We start from the raw sequence: 16657 nt of genomic DNA, 5'->3' as shown, positions 1-16657 counted from the left end.
TATTGAGCTCAGAGCCACACACGCATCTATAGACTCAGACTGAATCGTACTGTGAATTGGTCTGAGGAAACAAGCAGGTGGCCGCTGAGACTGGTCCAGCGCTGGGCCCTTCCCAGGCTCACGTGCATGCTGTCTCCAGGTCACACCGAGTGTTCGTCTGGGGTCAAGCCAAGGGGAGCTCCCGCCTTCTTGCTGTGCATTCCCTTCTTGGGTTCTGGTTGGTCCAAAGTTAGGGGCTTCTGGTGTATTCAGATTTTAGAGTAAACGTCTTCTTGGTTTCCACGTGTGGGCAGTAATCAGTCTTGGAGAAATGGTTTATTGCTGTAGATATCATTTTCCTTTGGTACTTCTATGAATTTTGCTATTTATAATTCTGGTTGAATTCTGTTGTTTTAAGTGAAATGTCTGAATCATACGTAAAAGAAGGGTAATATAATAGGCACTCCCATGCCCAGCCCTGGCTTCAATTCTTTGCTGACGGCACAGGTTAATCCAGCAGAGACCTGGTCCCAGGAAAGCCCTGATGGCACCCGTGCCAGTTTATTCTCGGGGTGGCAGTGATAGAAACGTGTCCCCCCAGCATGCCTGGCCATTTCCTGCCTCCACCTGCCTCCCCACCTGTGAGGTGGAGGGAAGTGCCTCGGTCTCTCATCTGCAATATTGACAGTCACCGTCTCGGGAGGTGCTCGTGGGGAATCCGTGAGTCACTACGGGACGCACCCAGGGAATGGGAGTGCGCTGTGTGTTGCTCGGGGCAGAACTCATCCAGGTCCCTACTCTAAATGGATGCAGTTTGTGGTTCATAAATTAAGCCTCAGGACAGTTGATACGAAACCTATAGATTGTATCAAGTGCTCAGAACAGCGCCTGGCGCGGAGAAGCCCTCATCGCTGGGCGGCTGCCCCCGGTGCTGTCTGTGGCTGTGGTTACTGTCATCTCTGAGCCTCAGGCGCTGTGGCCAGTCCCGCCTGGGCTTGTGCACTGAGCCGCGTCGCAGCACCAGGACGTTCTTTGGTGGCTGCTTCTGTGGGACTAGAGGTAGGTTTTGGCTAGAAGCCTAGCGCTATCACAGGTTTTTAGTGATGATTATTTGATCCTTATATTTCGCCTAGATAATCTTGATTTCCTTTATAAAAATCGAAGGTCATGGTAATCCTTTTTGTTTTCAGCATCCCTACCCAACAGAGGATGAGAAGAAACAGATTGCTGCTCAAACAAACCTGACCCTGCTCCAAGTCAACAACTGGTAAGGGGCACTGCTTTCTGAGACTGGCCTGTTGCAGGGGGCCCTGGGAACCCCGGCACTAAAACCTGGTGCAGTGGTGCCGACAACATGAGTTCTCCTAGCAGGCAGCACTGTTGTCGGGGGGCTGGAACGGGAGGCAGGGTACTTAAGAACAAACCAGGCTCACTTTCAGCCTGAGTTTTAATGATCATGACCTGATCATGGACTCCTTCCTGTGTCCTGCTCGCCTGACTGACACGTCTCCTTGTGGTGGTACTGCCCGGGCCCCGTGTCCGTTCCAGCCTGTGCCGTGTCAGTGGGCGGCTGAGAGCGAGGAGTCCTGACCGCTGGTGGGACCCTCTGCTGCTGTCCTGCCTTTGAAACCGGTGCCACGGGAGCGCCTGGGAGGGCTGCTGGCAGAGAGGCACCCAGGAGGACGCTTGCGTTTATTAATAAAAGCCTCTAGAGTTCTGCTGCCACACCTGGCTGTGGACACTTGCACCCTGGCCCTGTGTTTTCCCTTAAATAGTTACTTAAAACACGCTGCTAAGTGGTGCTGGGGTTTAGGGTGGGCTCTATTGTGATCATTAGTTATCTCATTTTTATTTACTTATTGTTCAGACATAGGAAGCAATCTCAGCTTAATAAAATTGGCATCCATAAAAGAAAGCACAAATTCTGCCCCTTGTAAACATTATATTTTTATTTTAACTATGCTAAAATGTAAACTTGTTGAAGTTCCAATATAAACAACAAAATCTTCCTATTTATGCAATTATATATGCAGGAGATATATTTTGGTATTGCATTAAAATGTTTTTTTTATCTTGCATTCGGGCTGTTATTTTAGATTTGGGTAGCAATAACAGACCATACTATTTGAGTTATTTCCTGTACAATCTTGTTAATATTAACAAGAATTTAAAGGTTCCAGTATGTGGTTGCTGTGATGCGTGTAGCATACTGGGCACGTGCAGGGTTCTTTCCATACGGTCTCATGTTGAAACGTCGCATTGTGGTCGAGTCATAACAGCGACCATTGGGTTGAGTGGGGGTGGACGTCGGACGCCGAGGTGCCTCTGTGGATATCCAGGTGCTGTGGTCACCTTTTGTTCTTCATTTGTGATTTCCTTGTGTTCCCTAACGTGCTACTCTGTTGCAGTAACAGAATTCTTAACCAGGTTTAGTATCAACTTTTAATTTTTAAAATTAATAACAGTTTAATAACATTACTTTTTTAAATTCCAGATTTCTAAAATCTTTTAATATCTATAACTACTTTTACTTTTTGTGACTTTCTTTCGTTTTACATTTACGATTACATCTTAGAGTAGTGAGATTGAACACGGCGTGGTTAGCTTGTGCCTCTGCCTAGCAGCAGCTGTGAGTAAGAGCGTTACAGAAGCCAGCGTGGACCTGTGGTGGCGGGGCTGTCCTCCGAGCCGGGGGGCTGGCGTCTTTTAACCCTGAGTCTGCTTTGCTCGTCTTGCTTGTACTGCGGGACCAGCAAGTTACTGCCATTTGTTAATAACTAGAATGTGTCCTCGTGTAATTTTAGATATTTTTTAATCTTTATAATTTTAAAATTAAGCAACCTTAGAGCTGATCCTGTTCTAGTTCTGTTGTTTTGCAGGTGGGGCATTAAAAGAAAAGTTGTCACACAGTGACAAAGTGCACTAGAGTCCGAGTCTAAAAGCAATGCTTTTACTTCTGTGATACCATGAACAGGACTACGCAGCTCTCCACAGAGGCGTAGCTTTTCATAGATTGGCATGTGTGACGCTCGCGAGAGGGAACCACCTTATCACTCACTCATACTACTGAGAAAAGACAGAGATGAGTCCTTAAGCTTGGCTGGTGTGGCTATTTCTGCGTCAGGGTAGGGAATGCAGGAATCTGGACAGGTTCTGGTTTGATGAGCACTTTTATGGGACCACAGTTGTTCTTCCTTCTGTTGCTGATCACTCTGTAGCAAAGTGGTGCAGAACGGCAGTGCCGAGGAAGAGCCAATTTGGGGATTTAAGTCTCCTCCTTGCACCCTCCACCCCTCCCCCCACGTCTCACATTTAAAGGCAACAGCTTGGGGCACTCAGAGGATGGAGATGGAAGAAAACAGTCTTTCAGTGTTTTTTAAGATTGCTGCCATATCCATTGGACGTGAAACCATGTCTAGCCTGCCTTGCCAATCTGCAGTGGCTGCTGGTCTCTGTCTTTGTGGGGTCGTATCACCGGCGTGAGTTCCAGCTCGAGCCCGTCGGGGGTTCCCTCACTGCCAGTACGCTGGCACTGTGCTGGCCACGTGTGTAGGACAAGGAATGACCACGGCTCTGGCCATCTGGGAAACAGCTCATGGTCTGGACTGGCCTTCGGAAAGGTGAGGCTCTGCCTCCGATCCCGCCTGGTGGTGAGCCGAGACGGGAGGTGGCGGTCACTCACGTTTCCTGGTAACGCAGGCTTCGTCCACCCAGCGGCACAGCCGTGCTCCGGCGTCCAGACGGTCTCGGGCACAGTGAGACTGCAGGAATCATAAAGTCTTGCTACTTTAACATTTTTCTTTCTTAGAGAAAATAATGTGAAATTCACAGGTCGGACAGTATCATCAGTGTCATCATGAATGTCTGATTCACCAACATAGAATAAATCAGTTGAGGTTAAAAAGATGCCGTGGAAGAGTTGGTCCTTATTTAAATGAATGATTTTTAAAATAGCAGGCCCTCCCTGTTTTTCTGGACTTTTAGGTAATCATTTAGGTAATTGAGAACTGTTTGATTCCTCTTAAGTATCGATTATAAGAGAAAATGTGAGTTATTCTTTGTAGCCTGGCTCACAAGACGCTTGTTCATTAGCGCGTGTTCAGAGGCTGCTCTGACGGAAGCTCCCCGTTGGCTCTCAGGTTCATCAACGCTAGAAGGCGGATTCTTCAGCCGATGTTGGATTCCAGTTGTTCAGAGACCCCCAAAACAAAGAAAAAAACTGCTCAGAACAGGCCAGTTCAGAGGTTCTGGCCTGACTCCATTGCATCGGGCGTCACCCAGCCACCGCCGAGCGAGCTCGCCATGACGGAAGGTACGGGCGGCGGCCCCGAGGGCGGACGCGGCAGCTGGCGGGGTGGAAGTGCAGGAGCCGGGGTTGGGCATTGTTAGCTGTGGGCGCTAGGGAATGCTATGAACCAAAACGCACTCGGTGCTCTCTCTGCCTCTGAAAGGAGGCGGCGTCGTTCTGGGTCGTGTTAGAGGGGCTCCCGGTAGGAGCAGGGAGCGCCAGTAGGAGAGAATTAACACAGTACAGATCTGAAGTCGGTAATCCCGTGTCAAGGACGGTCTTCGACGGCATGTCCTGTCCTTTGCTCCCATGTTTGCTCTTCCGTTTCCTCCGACCCTGGGTGCAGGGGGTGGGAGGTGACCCTGTCCTTAGCACGTGACTTCCTACCCTTCTTAGTCCCTGCCCTTCTCTTGCTTTTGTTTATTCCCTGGGACCTCTGTCCCTTCCTCCCCTCACAGGGAACCAGTCTAATGTGTTTCACGAGCATCTGTTTGCAGGAGTTCTTCACATTTTGGATTGTTCTTAAGTGTGTGTAAATGGTGGTGTCATCTCATTCTGCTTCCGACTTTTCGTCATGCAGCAATACACATTGTTAAGTTAGGGAAGTTTGGGGCCATGGTTTTATCAACTGTGTTTTCTGACCCCTGCTCCTTTCAGGAACTTGAGTTGCCCATGTAGTAGGTGGTTAAAGTTTCACGTTGCTAATGCTCTTTTCAGTTTACTAGATTGTTTGTGTTTCATTTTGGATGGTCTCTGTTACTCTCCTTCTGCTTCACCAGTCTTTTATTCTGTACCGTTTAATCTTGAGTTAATCCTGTCCAGTGTGTTTTCATCTGAGACATTGCCCTGTTCATCTCTCCAGAGGTTCCATTTGAGTCTTTTCTATCTTTCATGAATCTATGTAAGTCTTAAAAATAGAACACAGTTCAGTGACTGTTCTGCTGTCCTTCACTGCTGATTCCAACGTCTGTGTCAGTCCGGGACCAGCTTCCCAGCCGGCTGGTTTTCTCCCCACTGTGCGTTTTCCTGCCTGTTTCTGCGCCTGTAAACCTGAAAGGACGCTAGACCTTGTGAATTTGCCTCCTGGGTATGGCTGTTTCTGTATTCCTGTCGGTCTTCCTGAGCTTTGCTCTGGGGTAGCCATGTCACTGGGGAACAGTGTTCGGGGACGTGTCTGGTGGCCGACAGCAGTGCTCGGTGAGGCTGCATCCCCACCCCCAAGGCCAGGCCGTCTCGAGTTCTGGAGCCTGGGGTGATGGGCTGCCCAGGCCGGCTCTGTGAAGCGCTGCCCGCCATGCTCGTCACCTCTCCAGATGGTTCCTCCCCAGCCTCAGGTGGGCTCCTTGCACACCTGTGCTGATGGTTCCCTGCTGGGTGCACGGGGACTTGCCACGGGGCGCTGGTCCCGCGGCTGGGTGGGGTTGGAATCGCACCTACGCCGTGTCCGCTTGACTCTCCTGAGTCGTGTCGTACGCACTTGAAGCCGAGTTTTCCCAAGTGCTGCTTTGCTTTCTTCACTTAGGCTTTGGTGGGCAGTCGTCTCAGGTCACAGTTAAAGAGTTTATATTCAGATTTGTTCCTCTTTTGATCCAAGAACTGGTTAGAAAGGTATCGCTCTCTCTTTCTCCTGGCGTCTGACCTTCTGCAGAGCAGTCGTTGCCGGTTTCCAGCACGTGCTCCAGTTTGCAGATGACGTGCGTGAGCGAGCACACCTCCTAGACGCTCAGCCACCGCCAGCATACAGTGCTGTCTCCACCTGCCTGCGTCACTCGCTGGTACCTCTGGGAGATTCTACCAAGTGGCCTGTTGGGCCCACTGTGTTGTGTGCAGCAGCTGCACAGCACCCTGGGTCCGTGTCTTTAATCTGGGCCCCGCTTGTGGCTGTTTGGGCCGTTTCCATCCTTTGCTATGGGGCTGTACAACAGCGATCAGTGTGTTCCAAGGTTTGCTTTTTTTTTCTTTCAAACTGATCTTACTCTACCTTATTATCCTTTTTCTTTCCCTGGTTATATTCCTCTTGTACATCCTTCTCCTGTGATTTGGCTTCTTTTCTTCTCCCTGCAGCTCTCTCTGCCTCAGGACCTGCGTTCTTCACGGTCCCGAGCTCCACTGACGCCGTCCTTAGGCCGAGACCATATTAGTCGAGGCCGATTCCAGAAACACTTTCTTAAATCCCTGTCGAATTTTCCATAAACATATACAGAGGTGTTTCAATTTTAGGTCAGATAAGCAAACAGTGCCCAATGGAGTAATAAAGTACTGATGTTTCTCTGTGAGTATGAATTTAAATAGTGACACAGTGTTTCCTGTCGCAGGAGCCGTGGTAACCATCACCACACCCGTGAACATGAACGTGGACAGCCTCCAGTCTCTGTCCTCGGACGGGGCCACCCTGGCGGTGCAGCAGGTCATGATGGCGGGGCAGAGCGAGGACGAGTCTGTGGACAGCACGGAGGACGACGGGGGTGCGCTGGCCCCCGCCCACATCAGCGGGCTCGTCCTGGAGAACAGCGACTCGCTGCAGTAGGACAGGCGCGGACTCACCTGACTTTTTATAGTTTGCACAGCAAACGTTTTACACAGTTTTATTTCTAATATGTTTTATATGTAGATATAGAAGAGTGCACTTTTGTATTTCATAGTAAGCTTAAAGCGCGTCTTTGCCGGTGCAGCGACTTCTTTCAAGTGTGCGTGTGCGTGTGCGCGAGTGTGTGTGCGTGTGTGTGTGTGTGTGTGTGTGGGTTTTTAAAGAAATTCTCTAAAGGTTTAACTCTAGAAATGTGACGATGACAACCCCCCCCCCCCGCCCCACCTGGTTAGACTAAGGAATAGTGCTGCCATTTTCTAAAAAATTATGCAGTTTTAATTTAGTTCTGTGGTTTGCAGCAGCCCCCAGCGGGCTGGCTATTTGTGTGGCCCGTGGGTTTGAAAGAAGCTTCTGCACCTGAAACTGCCAGTGTGAGGTGACGACGCCTCACCACGTAGACTGAGTGTGACGTCACAGCGAGTGGGTGGCGGTGTAAACGAGTTCAGTTCTCCTACTCAGCGAGCCTGCTTCGTTTGCTATATATAAAAAGAAACTCCTATTTTTACCTTGCTGAAATTATTGGATAAAAAGCTATTTTTATAAATTCATTATGAATTGGATTATGACTATATTGAGGATAAAATTTCTAGAGAAGAAACAATACGTGCTTGCTATTTCAATTTGGAATGTTCTGAATTGACCAAATTTAATGAACCTGCCCAAAGTTGGCCACCATTCCGTGGTCCTCTGCTCTCGCAGGGTACTGATTCACATTTACTACTACGAAACAAACACTAATGAAATTTTGATCTCTTCAAATTTTTGTTTATATGTAACGCTCAGAGTGCATTTTACACTTGATCTGAACATATATCTAAAGGTAATTGCTAAATAGGTCTTCAGGTAAGTGAGATGGAATGGCAGCCGGGAATTAGTTAAGAGTTCTCCCCGTACATATTCCAGTCGAATCTAAGTTTGACTACCGTTACATGGTTGTTTTACCATGGTAGCTGTGTATTGTTTTCGGATTTTTTAATCCGAAATACGTTATGCATACAATGTTTATCATAAACTAACCCCATTGGCTCAGAGCTGGGGTAACCAGCAAACACTCACGCTTTGTTCCATAGTTAGCAGACATCCATGCAGTTGCAGTGAGGAGGGGAACCGTGACGGTGGTGTGAACCATGACGGTGGCGTGATGGCAGCCTTCCCACCTGGTTGGTTCACACGCATTTGCAGTTGGTCTCCTGGCGTCAATCATTTTTTTGTACGTTGTTGCAGAATTTCCAGAGCCTTCCCTTCTCACTGATCACATGAGATTTGGAATAATTTTTGCACTTCCATTTTCTGGTACAAGACTTGGAATGATTTTTAGGACTTCTGTTTTCTGGTAACAAAACGAATTGAGAGAGTAGGCTGAGTTTTGTTTCCTTGGTTTTGATTTGTTTACTTAGGAGTGGGGATTTCTCAGGCAGAAAACAGGCACCTTGTTTCAAACAGAATCCCTTTATATCATCTCAATGGGATGCTGAGGTTCCATTTGTTTGTAAAGGACAGTTACAGGGTTGAGAAAGCCATCAGTTTTGAGATTCAACAACAGTGATTGGTTATAAACCAAGGTTATGTTGAGAGACATTTTCAGCCAGTGCAAATTATTTTCTGTAACTGATTTTTCCCCAAAAATATATTAATCATAAGGGAATACTTCCTAGGTAACTTTGAAGTGAGCAAGAAATACATAGAAATTTCTTTAAAAGTGTTTCAGGAGCTATAACTAAAAGAAAAACTTGATTATTAACTCTTTTGGGGAGAGAATAACATTTTTAAGCAGTCATTGCATTCCTTATTTATAAACAGTCTTTAATATTTTAAGTCAGGTCTACACAAGTCTAAAACATCATTCTAGCTTTACTTAAGTCCCAGCTTTGTTGGACTTAAAATGAGCATGTGTGAAAGCCAGCCAGCCTTCTTCCTCCCTCCTCCCTCCTCCCTCACCCCTCGGCCCTGTCTCTTTGGCTGCTGCTCTGTCGTGTAGGTTAGTGGAGACGTTCACAGAATGTGGACTTGTGGATCGGTCCCTGTTTCCTCCCCCATGGGAAATCGTGTTTGCTGGAGCAGCAGATGGTACTCAGGAGTGCTGCCCAGGCCAGGCGCAGTGGTGGCGCCTGGGGTCCCAGCGACTTGGGAGGCCGAGGTGGGAAGGTCGCTTGAGCCCAGGAGTCTGAGGCTGCAGTGAGCTGTGATTGCACCTGTGAGCTGCCACTGCACTCCAGCCTGGGCGACATGGTGAGACACCGTCTGGAGACCTAGGTGGTATCGGGGCGCTCTGGCCAGAGAGTCGAGCATCCGTGCTGAATGGCAGGGTGTGATTCTCTTCAGCTGAAACCATTTCTTAAGCCCCAGGCTCATTCTTACTAAATTCGGTTGAATAGGATGGAGATTAGGGAGAGGGCGCTTGTGCACGTACACTGAGTTTCCTTTGGCCTTTCTCCATGAATAACTAAGAGGCCTGTGCACGGCACGGCCGTTAAATAGCCTGCGCACGGCAGGCCATGTCAGTTTAGGAAACAGCTGCCCGGCATGTCTGTCAGTTTGCGCCGGGCAGGCACCTGCTTTCCAGCCTCCAGACAGTGCGGAGGGTCCGTGAAAGGAGGGTCCCCTGGAAGGTTTCATTTTAAATTGTCGGATTCTGTCCCAACTTTGTTCTTGTTAAATTCTTCCTTATGAAGGATCCTTTTGAATGTGTTTCGAGACCCAAACTGAGCATGTTGTTGTCATTCCTCCTGTTGAGCAGATAGCTAGACTGGCAGCTCCGTGCCCCCGCAGGCTCCGGACGATGGACTAGCTCAGTTTTCCATGTTTCAATTCCAGAGAGTAAAGTAAGTCGAAGTGTTTATCCAGTGTGCAGAGAAAACCCCGACAACAAAGGATTCCGGGAATCATTTCCGTGTGGGCTGTTGGAGTCGTTTCCTGCCTAGGAAGCGATGGGGCACCTTCTCCCCTCAGACAAACGCAGCACACCCAGCAGGTGTCCGCCCGGCGTGAAGGCCCATCTCTGGCAGTTAGTGGCAGAAATAACTTAGCAATCTTCCGCTGTTCTAGTTATTTTCGGTCTTTGAAACTGACAATCTTAAAATGTGAATACTGTAACAATATGTTTTCTTGGATTGTTGTCTTTAAAAAGGATTTTTGTGAAGCAATTGATTTATCAAAGCAAAAAAATTAAAAATAGAAACATGCTTTATGGATGTTTTATTTTATAAAGCTCGTGTCACCAAAAGCTGCTTTCCTACTTTAAGTGAAACCTTCAGGTTGTTTACATGTCTTGTGGTGACACGTAGGGTGACCCCTGCACATTTAAAAAATGAGGGCGGATCACACTGCACTGGAACAGTCAGACCCATTTGCATTTTCGAGAATCTTTTCTTAAATGGCTTACTTCATTGGTTTTCCAGGGGAAAAAAATGGAAATAGGTTTCTTTGTTTTTTCATTGTAGTTTTCCATAAATCTAATCATTCTGACAGTAATGGGAAGAAAACGATTCATCAGTGTGGTGACGTCTCCCTCCCTTGGTTCGTTTACATTGTAGCGTCTCGGGACAGTGCAGTGCCATCTAAGAGGCAGGTTAGGTAACAGCGGAGGGTGCTTAACCTTTGGCGTCCAGTGCGCTGTAACTCCCAACACCTGCTTCTGCTTAGAGGCTGAAGTACGTCAGCAGACTCACGTATTTTTAAAAAGTACATCTAAAATTGTGAATCCTGGCTGGGCGTGGTGGCTCACGCCTGTAATCCCAGCACTCTGGGAGGCCGAGGCGAGAGGATCACTCAAGGTCAGGAGTTCAAAACCAGCCTGAACAAGAGTGAGACCCCATCTCTACTAAAAATAGAAAGAAATTAGCTGGACAACTAGAAATATATGGAAAAAATTAGCCGGGCATGGTGGTGCATGCCTGTAGTCCCAGCTACTTGGGAGGCTGAGGCAGGAGGATTGCTTGAGACCACGAGTTTGAGGTTGCTGTGAGCTAGGCTGACGCCACGGCACTCTAACCAGGCAACAGAGCAAGACTCTGTCTCAATAAAATAAAATAAGATGAAATAAAAATGAATCCTGTTGGTGATTAGGAGTGACAGGTAAGAGTACATTGTTTGAAGAAATATTTTGATTGATATCCAGAAAATAAAGGCACTGTGTTTGCCCAACCCCTTTAGGTCAAAGGTGAAGGGCAGACATGAATGTCGTCCCAGGGACCTCGAGCCAGCCCTGACCTCTCCAGGCTTCAAGGCTTCAATTGTGGAAAGGAAGAATTTGGCTTACAAGGTTTATTCTAGCTCTAAAATCATGTTTATAACTAATAAGATTCTATCTAGAAAGAGGTGAGGAAATGGATAATGGTCTAGCAAATCCTGAAAATAAGAAATATTTGGGATTAAATATTTAGTGTTACACGTTTTGTTGGATTATGCAAATGCCATAAGTAATGTATATTGTGTTTAGCTCACATGCCCTTCTATATATCCTAAGAAGAAATTCTTAGTACAAATTATTTTTGCCCTTGTACAATTAGATCTTTTTACCTTCACTAAAACCTAGGATCTTCATACTGTTTCTTTTTTTTTTTTTTGCAAGCACTTTCGGAAGAACATAATCTTTTTTAACTAAAATTTGCAAGACTGTAGAGCTCATGTAACTGACAACAGGGATGCTGGTCCAGGAGGCAGCGCCTGAGCCATGGCCTGCGGCCCCCAAATCCTCTGTCTTCGTCCCCTGGCCCAGGTCTGGCCTCTGCAGAGGCGGCTGCGGGACGGTCTCCCTTCTGGTCCAGCCTTTGCAGTCTAGGAAGGGCGGGTCGTGCTGCCCTGTGGGTGAAAGTGGTGCTTGGGAGGTCCTGTCTCGCTCAGGGACTTTCAGTCTTTATCTCGTTATTTGAATGAACCCCAGACTTCAGCCCTGTAAAAACCAGTAATGGCTTTAATATAAATCAGGAATTATTTTATTCTAGCATGTTTGAATAGGAACATTTTGATGATTTTGGTGGCTTTGGTTGCTTAGACATTTTTAGAAAATGGCTTGTAGAAAAATCAGGTGTATTTTAACTATTTTGCTTTATATGAACTCAGTTTTCTTCCATAGTTATGATTTCTTGTGTGTTAGTGTAGACCTGAGTTTTCGGAACCACGGAGGAGAGTAGGAGTGGGTTGGAGGAAACGTTAGCGCCAGTCGACTCGGGCCAGAGCAGCCCCGGGAGCCGGCTGGGGGCAGGGCCGTGCGGGTGCGGAGGGCGTGGCCTCGAGGCCAGCGGGAGATCGCCTGGCAGTTTGTCTGTCACCTTGGGGAGGGAGGCCTTCTTTTAAGACCCCAAGTGCATAAATCCTAGGACAAAACATGGGTGGATTTGGCCGAATCCAAATTAAGAGTTTTTCTGTGCTGTGAAAGACACCGTGGGCTGTTAACAGGTGACAACCTGAGAAAAGCACTTTCCTCTTTCTTTTTTAATGTGTAGAGCTGACCAGCAGTGAAGGTTTAGGATAAGGGGTTTCCTGCCAAGCAACAAGTAAGGGACTGGAAGTCAGCAGGAAACTGACCGGGTGTGAGTAGTTGGCTGAAAGGACAAACCAAATGGCAGGAAGCACGGGAGGTGCTCAGCTCCCCGTCATCAGGAGTGACAGCCCTGTTGTGCGTATCTGTAGGGGGGACGTGTGTGCCCCTGGTTAGGAGTGTCGGCCGGACGGCCGTTTCGGAGCACATCTCGGTGAAATTCAGTACAGCCAGGCGTCACTTAGTGACCTTCTGAGAAACGCGTCATTGGGGGGTTCGTCGTCGTGCGAACATCCCAGAGTGTACTCACTCACGCAAACCCAGGTGGGACCGCCTGCCGCACACCTAGGCGGTCCAGACCGAACACGCTAGCGGCCGTAACACATGGGAGCTGTCTGTCTAAAAATACAGCAGGGAAGATGAGAAGTGGCACACGGTGCGGGGCACTGCCCGCGTAGAGTGTGCAGGACTGCGCTGCTGCGACGCGTCGGCGGGCGAGTGTGCGTGCGTGTGCGAGCCCGGGATTCTGCACCGCACACCCGTGGGTGACGAGGTACTGCACGGAGTCACTGCAGCTACGGCATTACTAGGGGATGGAGATTGTCCAGCGCCGTTACAGTCCCACGGGGCCACCGTGGTGCACGCGGTCCGTCGTTGGCTGAACATCATCGCTCTGCAGCGGGAGACTGGGTAGCGCAGCGGGACCCTGTGCTCCGGGGTCCCGAAGTCTCCGTCCGGCGGGCGTGAGACCTGTGCAGCGGTGCCCACTGCATGCTCGTGTGCAGGGCAGGAGTGACAAAGGCAGCGTAGGAACCCACGACGGGGGCCGGGGAGGGTGTGGAGTCAGTGTGGTGGCTGCGTTGCTGTAGGTGACGGCGGCAGTTGGCCACCGGGAAGGCAGGGCCCGGGGGTCAATCTCGGGTCTGGTTCTGTTGACAGCTTTGTTTCTAGGCAGTGGGTGGCTTTTTCTTTGTTATGTCTCTCATAATTTTGTATCGAACGCTGGTTAGTTTTTCTGTAGAATAGGAGAGACCAAGGTAAGTAGTTGTCATGCCTGGAAACGGACACACCTTTCTGCCAGGGCCTGGGCTCGTTCCCAGATGAGCAGGCTTTAGGTGTGGGTTGCTGTCCTCACGCCACAGGCTCCGGCCCTTCCCGCAGTGGCTGCGGCCGCCTGTGCTTGGTGTGGGTGCCAGTGGGTCCTCGTGGTCCTGCCTGGCGTGCAGTGCCCGCCCCGCCCCCCTCAGGATGGCGGCTGCCGCCGGCTCTCTGTGCCCACGCCTGCCTCTGCTGCCAAACTCCGCCCGTCTCTGGGCAGGGGCTGGGCAGGACAGTGCCTGAGTTAGGGTGGGACTTGGGTTTTCTGTCCCTTGTGCTCCCAGCCCGGCTCACTGTGAACCGCCACACTCACCGGTAAGAATCCAGCAACGTCCGGGCTATTCCTTCCCCTGCTCTCGGGCAGCTGCCTCTTCCTCCTCTGTGCTGCCAGGAGGAACTGGTCTGCGTCCCCTCCCTCCGTGGGAGCTTGTCCCTCTTTGGAGTTGAGTCTGCTTGGTGGCCTTGGTGCTCTCTGGGCTCAAGAACAGTCAGGAGTCGATGGGCCAGCCACTTTCCCTGCTTACTAGGGCAAAGGCAGTTTGCTCAGGGCCTTCCGCACCACAGCGAGAGCAGAACCACAAAGTCGTAATCACAAACAAGATTTTAAAACAGGTTTGAACAGATAAAAAAGCAGCAGGAACAGACCTCCACCGCCATCCGCGAGGCACACACGCAGAGATGCCCCGGAGGCCAGGCGGGAGGGCGGGCGTCAGGCCTGGGGCAGAGGAGAGTCCAGGCGAGGCGCCTGCCGGGCCCTGCGCGCTCACCTGGCGCACACCCGGGTCTGAGAGTTCGACAGAAACACACGGGTGAGGACGAGGAAGACTCAGGTTTGGAAATCATTTGTATTCAGAGCGCGACGCACTGTCCTGTGCTGCCTGCCTGTGGCAGAGCGTGCCAGGCCCGGGGCCTTGTGGCGGATCACAGACTGGAGTCCCCACCGCTGCCCTCCCCGCGTGTCAAGGCCGTGGGATGGGGAAAGGGCAGACACAGAGCAGGCCAGCAATGTCCACGACCCCGGTGTCCTCCGTCCCTGCCTCAAGGGCTTTGGCGAGACTGGAGCAGGGACGAGAGGAAAGGGAGTGGGCCGAGGTTGGTGCAGCCTGGACCAGTGGGATGAGATCCGGGTAAAGCCCTCGGCCCCGCACGGCCAGGTCCCTGCCTGGGATCCTCACAGGCCTGGCGTGGCTGTGGCTGCCGGTTCTTTGCCCCTGGCAGGTGGGGGCTGACGGGTCCCGCAGTTCCTCCGCCTGCCCTCAGCGCCCAGGGTCCGCGTGCAGCTCGGCTCCGTGGAGCTGTCCAGTCTCCGCCTGGCCTGCTGCTGCTCCTGCTCCCGCGCGCGCCTCACCGTCCTCATCAAAGTGGTAAACAGTAAGTAAGTATGTGCTCAGTTAGGCAAGTCTCAATTCCCCCCTAAACTAAGTTAAAAATAGCTGACATGTATTTGTCAGTGCACATTACATAAATTCTAAATTATAAACTGAAAGAATTAATTTAGAGAACTAGAGAATCCGGAGGGAGTACCCCGCAGGCGCGTGTCCCGTGACCCCTGCCCCGGGGAGCCTACCGTTTGGCCCTCGTGGGAACGGATGCCCTCACGCACCAGTATTCACTGGGCGCCGACTGCGTGCAGGCGCTGTGCGTGGGCCCAGGAGGCTCACAGTTCCGGGCCGTGATTGCCGCAGCTGCAAGCCCTGTCCACACCGCCCCGGCGTCTCGGGCACACGGAAGGGCAGTCTCCGCAAAGAGCAGTGCCGGCTCTGTCGTGTTTCCTGTTACCCTTTGAAACCCGTCCTGGTGAAGCCACTCCCAGTCCCCTTCTGCCTGGCCAGCCTTCCCTGGCTCGCGGCTGCAGGCTGGCAAAGCGGCTTTCCCACTGGCCCGAGGGGAGCCTGCGCACCAGGGCCAAGCGCTGGCAAAAGATCAAGCGCCCGAGGACAGCTGGGGTGCCAGGAAGGCCGGGGCTCTGGCCTGGGCCCTGCAGCGGGACAGACACTCCCAGTCGCTCCGGCGTGCCCTGGCGGAGCCGGGAGGAACAACGCCGTGACGGGGGCTTCCCAGGCCGCACTGTAGCCCAGCAAGGATGTCACCAGCCTGCAGAAAAAAGGCCCTTGTTAGTGTCCACAGAGACTCTGTCCCACCCTGAGGGCAGGCTCGACACCAGGGCACAATCCAAGCAGTTGCTAAGATGTCTGGAGACCCAGGAACATGAAGCCGGCTAAGCGCTGACACTTAGAAAACCACTCAGCACCTGGCACCTCACAGCCTTTGTGCTATGGCTGCGTGCCTGGCCCCTTCAGGGTGGGGCTGGGGGTCAGTTACAGTTTCTTTGCTCCATAACCAACAATCGAGGGATACTGTACCATAAGCGGCTGCAGAGATTTGAGGACATATAAACAGTCATCACCATCTGAAGTCATGGCTGATGTGGCTGGGTGTGCAGGTTGTAGACTGCACAACTTCATGCCTCCATGCCCATCACTTTATACCTGGGTAGGCAGATGCAGGGCCCTATGTGGGGTTTCTCAGCTTCCCTCCAACTTCAGTGTTCCTGGTTGGCCAGCTCCAGCAGACCCTGCAGACAAAGCACCTCTTCCCTGCAATCACCCCATCGTCCCTGCCAGGCACCTGTGGCTCCTGCTCGCTCTCCCGCTCCCACCCTCGCCCTCCACTCCTGCCTGGATTGCGCCGGCCACGCTCCTGACTCAGGCCTTGCACCAGCTGTGCCTTCAGCCCGGAGTTTTTCCCCCCACTGTCCACTGGGCAGCCCGTCACCTCTGTCCGGTTTCTGCTCAAATGTCACCTCAGTGAGGGCCACCCCCACCTGCCCACCGGGAGATGTGGCTGCTCTGCCAGCCAGCACGCACCAAACCTTTTTCTGTTTTCTGAAATTGTGGTGAAATACACATAACATTTATCGTCTGAACCATTTTTCATTCACAGTTCAGCAGCATGACGTACATTCACCGTCCGTCTCCGGAATGTCTTCACGCTCCCAAACCAAACTGTCCCATTGAACACTAACTGCCCCGGCCCGGCCCCCACCACTCTGTCCCTGAATCTGGCCACTCTGGGGACTCACACGAGTGCAATACAGGACTGTCCTTCGGTGACTGGCAGGTTCACTTGGCAAAGTATCCTCCAGGGTCGTCCCTGCTGTAGCGGGTGTCGGAACGTCCCTCCTTTCTAAGGCTGACGGCCCCTTGTGTGGATATGCTCGCCTCGT

At 51.0% G+C, this 16657-nt stretch overlaps 1 protein-coding gene across 2 annotated transcripts in view; it reads left to right on the top strand.

Annotated features, from left to right (window-relative positions):
- Positions 1 to 7044, top strand: part of PKNOX1 (PBX/knotted 1 homeobox 1) — a 62558-nt gene extending 55514 nt beyond the window's left edge. For both annotated transcript variants that reach the window (XM_069472244.1, XM_069472245.1), the window contains exons 9-11: positions 1170 to 1246; positions 4119 to 4291; positions 6583 to 7044. In XM_069472244.1, the coding sequence (XP_069328345.1) occupies positions 1170 to 1246; positions 4119 to 4291; positions 6583 to 6794 (462 nt within the window). In that variant the 3' untranslated portion in view covers positions 6795 to 7044. The remainder of the gene's footprint in view (positions 1 to 1169; positions 1247 to 4118; positions 4292 to 6582) is intronic.
- Positions 7045 to 16657: the final 9613 nt, after the last annotated feature.

Source organism: Eulemur rufifrons, chromosome 7 (assembly GCF_041146395.1).
Source record: "Eulemur rufifrons isolate Redbay chromosome 7, OSU_ERuf_1, whole genome shotgun sequence".
Taxonomy (NCBI): Eukaryota; Metazoa; Chordata; class Mammalia; order Primates; family Lemuridae; genus Eulemur; species Eulemur rufifrons.
The sequence above is the reverse complement of the archived record's forward strand: the minus strand, read 5'-3'. Positions and strand labels throughout refer to the sequence as shown.